Below are 8,808 nucleotides of genomic sequence, written 5' to 3'. Positions count from 1 at the left end.
TTTTTTCCGTGTCGCTAAAAGGAGAAAAGACTACCATCTCAGTTTTCGTAGCAGAGAACTTGATACCAAGGTTTTCAGAATTCTCGGAAAGAAGTATCCAGAGTGGTTTGTAAAGCCAGTTGTATTTCATCGGCGTCTCTGCTTGCAACAGATATAACGCCGTCGTCTGCCAATTGTCTAAGACTGCAGTTTGGCGCTAGACAAGAGCAAGCAGTATTTGATGAAGGGAATATTGAAAATTTTACTTTATTGTTATGTTGTTTGATGACGCAACAGGAAACAGGCAAATATTAACGTAAAACGTAGGGCGGTCAGTGGTGCGGTCCGGTGGCCAAACTGGTACTGACACCCATTTCCACAGGGCAGGACTGATAATTAAATTCTGAACTGGTAAGCCAGACTTCCATCGACCTTTTGCTTGGTAAACTAAGGTTATTGAACCAAAGAACAAAAGAAGAAAAATCATAGATCATCCAATACATATTCATACCAAAAAGAAGTGTTATCCAGCTCCAAAAACAACTACATTGTGCAGGAAGATGACTCTTCAAGCAAACATCAACATCTAACGTTCGTCTATATCCTATCAATTCTCTTAGCTCTTAATCATTCTCATCATTACCGTCATTATGAACCAATCCAGTTGCATTCTTGTTTGTATAATCCTTCCTGTTTAATACAGAATGACCAATTGCAGCATTTGACTATTGATCGCACGATTTCGAACACCTCCCTTCAGATGAACGCATATAATTGAATCAATAATTTATAAGCACTACATTAATTCACCCTAGCGTGCCGCACGATTCCGTCCCGGTCGATGTGGTGCTCCATTACCAATGCCGCTCCGGCTGCCCTCCGGCTCCTGTTCGGCTCCATCTTTCGATGAACAACGATGCGCGTTGTCTCGAAGGATCACTTGAAAAGTAGCTACCGGAACGGTCCGGGGTTGCAATCGCTAAGGTCACGCACAGTTCCCCGGGATCCGTACCTGTGTTGCATTTGTGCCCCAGCATGGCAGAGTGGCATTCCCGCTTGGTGCCTTCGTTGTCCTTCCCGATGGGACCCCTTCCCACCCCCATCTGTCAGACCGGTCGCATCTGGATAAAGGCGATGCTTATTGTGCTGTGCTCGGGTGTAACGTGACCAGTAATAGACAGACAAAGTGAGTGATAGTATCAACCTGTCGTTTTACGTTGACGTCTATCCGGTCGCCTCGTTCGTCTTCCTGTTCTGCACGATGTTTCGCGTCTGAGGCCGCTTTTGTTGTCGTACGCTTTCGTGTTTTGCAAGCAGATAATGTTTACGGGTGTATTGTGTTTGGTCTTGCTCGCTACGAAGTGCTCGTGCTCGAGCTGTTGCTACAGAAGGAAAATTAGGTTAGTGCTGCTTCTTGATGCATGCATAGCGTTTCGGGTGAATGTGTACGTCGGATGATTCATTTATAAAATAGATACCACGCTGTTTCCGGACACATGACGTGAACGGGCAGCCGTATTAACTTCATTACCCATTGCCACTGCTTGAAGACGCAAGAGAGGCTGCGGTGTTTGACTGTTAGTCTAGCCAATCGTCTGCTTTGCTGCAAAAATAAGGACGTGTAAGCAGCAAGCATCTACAGAATGGGGTGTTAATTTTATAAGATTGCTTCCAAACTTTATGCTAACAATAATGTACATTTAATATAATTACATTCAAAGTACGTAAATTATATTTTTAATAACCCATCTGTTTAAAAAAATGTTTCAAACGGTCACTTCTTCCTTTCCCAAACCCGCAATCGATTTTAGCCAGCAGACCTTGAACTCCACGAGGCTGGCCGCTAATTCCCTGGCAATAAACGAAAAATACGATCGCATTGGATACAACATACAGTCCTCTCAATACGACCAACAGTGGCGTATGAAATGTTCATTTTAATATGGGTCCAACCCCGGTTACACATGGAAACTGCTCAACTTTGTAAAATGTAAAAAAAGATACAACAACACACAGCAACAAAAAACTACCATAAAGGGCTGAGATGTACCGGAGGCAACACGAATGTGTTTCTGCGCAATCATAAAATACGAAAAGCTACTCGCTACTTTAAAACCTCTGCGTGCTTCTTTTTTTCTTCAACCACAAACTCCAGCATTAGGGATTTGGTGGAAAATATTTGTGAGGCCTCTTGCTGCATAAAGAAAACGATGTAAGTGGGGTTTTTGGTGGCTTTCGGCTGTAGCAAATCAATGAAGTTTCAAATTCATTGTACGTGAAGATAGGGTGGGCTGTGTGCTGCTTGGCACACGTCCGTGAATTATGCAGACAAAACAGGGATGAAAGGGCAATGAGCAGAGGTTTTAAGGAAACCAATGAAATGTTGCAGTGAATGGCTTATGACTGGCTTATGGCTTGGTAGTGATTAGAAGCTAAGGATCACATTACTCTGGACAAAGTTGGAAAATTTAATATTTCACTAATTAAGTTATAATGGAATAAAAATTGTAAGTAATTATTGAAACCTACGACAATCGGCATCATTTGTCATTTGATTTTTCTGTTAGCAAGTATGTCAATTAGACAACTAGTTTTAAATCGCATGCAAAAACGGCTTACAAGGAAAACCAGACAAATATTTATTTAAAAAAATGAAATCTTCAAGGAAAAAAACGTAGTTTGCTTGAAGCTTGAAGTGTCTCTACAAGAAAAAACAATTTAATCCCGCAACTCCTGCTGATGAATTTTTTATTTGCAGTTTTTGCATGGAAAAGACCAGCGAAAAACTATTGCTGAAAACAACTTGCAACCAAAACGAAACGAAAAAAAGAAACTACCAACCGAATGTATCAATTCTGTTCGAATGCAAACCAAAATAGGAGGAAAGCAATTTCGGATTATCGCATCGTAAGATGCTTTTTTTTTTTTCTTCTCATTCTTTTCAAATTCCTCCTACCAGCCAACGAACAGCAGGAAAGACCACCAGCCTCTTGTGTGCAGAAATCAAATACCGAAAAACGGCACTGGCACGCTGCGGTATCTTGCCGTGGCATGAGAAGATTGTGGTTTTGAAGCTTATACACCCATGGTTCCTCGTATCGCAATGCTATTCGATTCAAGTCGGTGCTTCCTGCCTGTGCCACCCTTCTTTCCTTCCAGCACCCATCATCTTAAGTCCACATACAACACGTAGCCAAAGGAAAAAAAAAACACAAACACACACATATACACAAGAAGCATTTCCACCGGACGACATATCTTCAAACAGGTTCGCAGGTTGTTTTTTTTCCTCCGTTTGCTTCAGCCATGCTTTTTTTTTGCTGATAGGAACGCTTATAATTCCATACGCATACCGAACCGTGGGACTGTCAACTTCGTGCCCGGTATACGCTTGCCCAGTTCCGGAATTGGTTCTATGCGGATTGTAGAAAACAATCCTTCCCATCCGCCCGTCCAATTTTTGCTCTTCGGATAATCGAATCCTTCCCAGGCTCTTGGTGATCGCGTGTAAACATTGCAGCCAGCGGAATGATCCATCGGCGAACCAGTGGCCAGCAAGGGCTTGAGGTCATGTGAGGCTTTAGCAGTTTTGCATTTTCCTTCCATCCTAAAATGAAAAATTGGATTAGGTGGCATTAGTGTGTGCGCTTTCGGACGGCAGAAGAAGCTAGAGCCATCGTCTGCCTGGGTTGTGCTTTTGTGATTGGGTATTTGGGGTTGCCGTTTAAGGCGGCATAATAACCTAATATGCTGCGAAGAAGAAAAAAAGGATGGTACGGATATGCGTGAGAGATATTGAGCCAGAGAAATGATATTGGCAATTGAAAAATTTACGACTAAATCGTATTGCATATTTAAGTAACCTAAAGATTATGCTGATAGGGAAAGCCTATTGCGTATGTTTCGTTTGCTTTCCTAGTTTTCAGCACTTCTATGAAGTGGTTTGGTACATAAGTGGTTACTCGTACCGCTTTCGTAACATTTGATATGTTTATATATATAGCCAAGATTTCACTAACTTCGCTCAAAAGCTATCAGCGCCAGCATTTGCCTCTGGAATGGATCGGAAATCACCTCACAAGTACCAACATTTGCAAGAAATTGACGATTCCATCCGCCTTTCGGGTTCCAGTGAGTCTATCTCGAAACTCGCGGGTGCGCTCGTGGGTAGCATAACTTTCAGGCCTACGTTCGCTGGCACACCTGGGAAATCAATATGTTGGCTGTAAAATTTACTGCTAATGAGTTTCGGAAACAGTTCTTACGAAAAGCGGCGCTGGTACCAAGGCAACCGAACATTGGCGAGCAGCGGGATGTGTGTCGGTAAGCTTCGTACGCGAACGAATGGGCGAACGAAATTGATCCGATGGGTTTGCAGAATTGTTCAAGGTTACGTTTACTTGTGAGAAAACTTAGTCTCTGAACTTCACGTTACTCTTCTCGTTTGCTCAGGGTTTTATATTTTATCAATTTTTTTATTAAAAAAAACAAATGCTCTATGCATTTAAACAATTTGTTTGGCGTGCTGGTCAAAAGAAATAATTTCTGTGTCTTCAGAAAAATCAAGAGAGAGGAAATAATTCCATACCTTCATGAGCAACATAGATACAGCAATGCAACAATAAAATTTTTTTGGTCCAGCTTCGAGCTTCGAGATATCCCCAGCTGGAGCATCACTACCACACCAACGGAGACATAAGTGTCATTTTTTCAGCTCTTTTTTCACCCACATATAACATGTACATACATATATGTTCCATGGCAGTGGGACACGATAATCGTTTGGTCCTCCCAGTTTCAAAAGCTAGAATCGATTAGTGGCGCTAGCTTCGTGTACGCCATTAAATAACACGAACGAGCACTAGCAAGCAGGTGCTTAAAACGCTGCACTGGACCTTGTTAAGTATTGTGGGGCTATTGGGGTTTTCGCTGAAAACAGATGAAACCAACGCTCGTCGCTGTTTTTGGGTGGTTGTAGTTGAAAATTGCTCCTGCCACTTCCTTCAATTACGGGAAAAGGTGGAGATTACCTAACGTGGAAAACATATGAGCTTCGCCTATAGCTTCTAGTTGTTTATAGTTTCAACGTTCGTGCACATTTGTTGGGGGAAGGATTGGTTTTGCTTAAGGGGAAACTTTTTTCAAACATTATGGCAACGGACGCGTCCATGGTATGGTGCTTTCCATTTACGAAACACAACAACTTTACTTCAAGTCAGCAATGTGCTTTATTGGGATAAAACCTGCTCGCCGCTTTGCACGCAAGTTTTAATGCTTCATATTTTATGAAATTGTAATGGGTAGTAAATTGCTAGACGATGACAAAGGCATATTCATGATTGGAAAAAAAAGCATGAAAAAATATAGCCACAACCACAGGCACAACCTCTCAGGCTACAAGTGTTGCATTAATGAACACTTATAGTAGCGCATGATGATCTATTAAAGCTTCCAAGTGATCGTTAATTATGCTCAATGTTTCATGTAATTTATTCACTGTCTCACACACTCAAAATAAATGTTTTTCTTCGCAAAACTTACTTCCCAGCATAGCAAACAATAGCCCATTTCCTACTAGTATAACCAACAAAATCATAACGACAACTACGGTTTGGGGTCTATGGCCGTCGATGAACTCGTTTGCCAGCCCGTATCCAAACAAACAAACATTGGTGTGAGTCTTCTGAAAGAAAATAACAACAAAAAAACGCAAAATGGAAACGTCAGCAAAACTTAAACTCGTTCTAGTTGCATCAGAACCATTCCTAACGCACAACTCTTGACTTTCCAGAACGGAGCGATCACATTACAACTACAATCAACAATCATTTCTTATGACTGAATGCAATATGCTCAGCACTTTTTCAAGAATTAATGTGTGTCGCTGCATTTCCGCACGAGCAGCTGTTTACATTTGCATGTGGTTTGCGTGGTAATATGAGTAGAGTAAGGCGCATAGGTGATTTATTTTTTATTTTATTAACATATTGAATTTTTTTTTCGGTTTGATGATTATCAGCATTATATATTATAGCTGATGAAAATAATATTTAATAATATCAATTAAATCGCATGCATTTAGTATAATTAAAAGGAAACTTTTCAACGTAAGCTTTCACGTTAAAATGGTGTGCATACAATTGAGAATAATCAGAATTAGGAAAGAAACGCTAATGGCTATGCCAATGGAAATAAATCAAACACAATGCATACCAGCGTGCTCGATGCATAATTTGTTACATTTGGAACGTTCAGACGAAGCTGTGGCTAATGAACAGTAGATACAATTGAGTATTAACATTGCATGGAAAAAGTGCTATACTTTACGAAATTAGTCAATTAATCTTATAGAATCCCTTTTCCAATGAAAGAAAAGCCACTTATAGCAGCATACATATAAACAAAATATTGTTATTGTTATGATGCAAGCGATAATTAATTCTCCGAAATTGTTAGTCGATGAAGCGGTAAAGTTATTCACATCATTCGACATTCTCGATTGGATAAGACTTTTTACAACCTTTCCTTAGGATGCGTAATTATCCCCTCTTATAACCTCAATATTAACCTTTATGTGCATATTATTCGATGTATTTTCCCAAAAATATAAGTTTGTTTCCAATTTCTTTTTAACACTATAACTTAACAGTTTGGAAACAAATATATCAAACGTGATACAATTCTGTGTTGCCAACTTAACCTCCTTAGTTTGCGAAACATTCCTTGTTGCGGCACAGAAAACACCTTAGTTAGAAAAATGGTTTTGTCGTTGTGCAGTGCCCGGAAACCCAAAACAAATGTGCCCTACATACTTTCCCATTAATTTGATGATGCTTGCAATAAGGAAAACCAATGGACTGGTTCAGCGCACTAAATGTTGCTGCCCAATCGATCGACAGGTAAAAAGATGTTTTCATTTTTGCAAATTTCGCTGACCGCACAAACGGTTCCGAAACCGATCGACTGTCAATAAAATACAGTACCGATCGCTGATCGCCGGCTAGTTGAGTTTGTGGTTCGGGATCGGTGTGCCGTCATTCGGAGCAAACCGAGCAACAGTAGTGCAGCAGGATGAAGTTTGTCACGGTATTGTTGGTGTTTGGTGTAGTGTTTTCTGCGCTGCAATTAGCAGTCGCCGCACCCGTGGAAGCAGAACAGTTACCTAGCAATGCGGAGCCAAGCAAGAAAGAGCTGCGACCAGTGATGGAGCTTAAGCCGACGGACGGTGTAGATGCCACGAATGCACAAGCTGACGCGGCGGCTGTTGCAGAAGAGAAGGAAGCGGCCGTGGTGGATGCGGCGGAGCAAGTGAGCAACTACGTGCAGGAGGATGCGGCCGATGGTGAGGCTGTCGAAGGTAGTGAATTGAGTGTTAGTTCTCGCTCGAAGCGATCAGTTGCATGTACCGAACTCTTAGGAGATGATGGCGTTATGCGGACGGTGTGCGATCAGGATCAGGACGCTGAGAGCAGCGCAGTGGACAGTGCGGTGGCGTTCGAGCGTTCGTACGGAGGACATGGTGGCCATCACGGAGGCCATGGCTACGGACAGCACGAGATGAAGGGACATGGCGGTTACGGTCATCACGAGATGAAGGGCCATGGCGGTTACGGTCACCACGAGATGAAGGGTCATGGTGGATACGGTCATCATGAGATGAAGGGCCATGGCGGTTACGGTCACCACGAGATGAAGGGTCATGGTGGATACGGTCATCACGAGATGAAGGGACATGGCGGCGGCTATGGACATCATGAGGCGAAGGGACACGGTGGCGGCTATGGACATCATGAGGCGAAAGGACACGGCGGTTACGGTCACCACGAGATGAAGGGTCATGGTGGATACGGACATCATGAGGCGAAGGGACACGGCGGCGGCTATGGACATCATGAGGCAAAGGGACACGGCGGCTATGGACATCATGAGGCGAAGGGACATGGTGGCCATATGGAGCATGGTGGATACGGACACGGAGGTCATGAGCACAAGGGTTATGAACATGGAGGTCATGAGCATAAGGGATACGGACATGGTGGACACGAGCACAAGGGATACGGACACGAACACAAGGGTTATGGACACGAGCAAAAGGGCTACGGACATGGTGGACACGAACATAAGGGATATGGCCACGAGCACAAGGGTTACAGCCATGAGCATAAGGGATACGGACACGGTGGACACGAGCACAAGGGTTACGGACACGAGCACAAGGGACATGAGCATAAGGGCTACGGACACGGAGGACACGAGCACAAGGGATACGGACACGAGCACAAGGGTTATGGACACGAGCACAAGGGTTATGGACACGAGCATAAGGGCTACGGACATGGTGGACACGAGCACAAAGGATACGGACACGAGCATAAGGCCCACGGACACGAACACAAGGGATACGGACATGGCCACGAAGTTCACGGATACGGACATGGACATGGGCATGAGGCCCACGCCGGGCATGGTTACGGACACGAAGCTCATGGACATCATGGCGGATACGAGCACAAGAAGATGCACTACCGATCCGCTTCTTACCCGGCCCCCGCCGCTCACCATCAACCAGCGCACGGTGGATACGGTGGGCACGCAGCCCCAGTGAAGTGTGGAGCGAACCTGCTCGTTGGTTGTGCCCCATCAGTCTCCAAGGTTCCTTGCCAGCCAGTGCACGACCATCATGGCTACGGACATCACGGTGGATACGGTGGACACGAAGCTGCGTCGGAGCTGTCATTCCGCTTTGCCGCTCCGGAACCAGAACAGAAGGAGGAGAAAACGGAATAAGTGATAGCAGTCTGTAATAAAGTAATCGCAACATTAACGCTT

At 43.7% G+C, this 8,808-nt stretch overlaps 1 protein-coding gene across 2 annotated transcripts; it reads left to right on the top strand.

Moving 5' to 3' along the window:
* Positions 1-6,971: 6,971 nt before the first annotated feature.
* Positions 6,972-8,808, top strand: LOC126557557 (histidine-rich glycoprotein-like). 2 transcript variants are annotated; one of them, XM_050213368.1, is made up of 2 exons: positions 6,972-8,284; positions 8,399-8,808. In XM_050213368.1, the coding sequence occupies exons 1-2, from the start codon at positions 7,051-7,053 to the stop codon at positions 8,764-8,766; spliced, it is 1,602 nt and encodes a 533-aa protein (XP_050069325.1). In that variant the 5' UTR covers positions 6,972-7,050; the 3' UTR covers positions 8,767-8,808. The 2 variants fall into 2 exon arrangements, with proteins under 2 accessions (XP_050069325.1, XP_050069324.1); XM_050213367.1 differs by having other exon boundaries at positions 6,972-8,808.

This window comes from Anopheles maculipalpis, chromosome 2RL (genome assembly GCF_943734695.1).
Source record: "Anopheles maculipalpis chromosome 2RL, idAnoMacuDA_375_x, whole genome shotgun sequence".
Lineage (NCBI taxonomy): Eukaryota > Metazoa > Arthropoda > Insecta > Diptera > Culicidae > Anopheles > Anopheles maculipalpis.
This window is presented reverse-complemented; position numbering and strand designations above follow the sequence as displayed.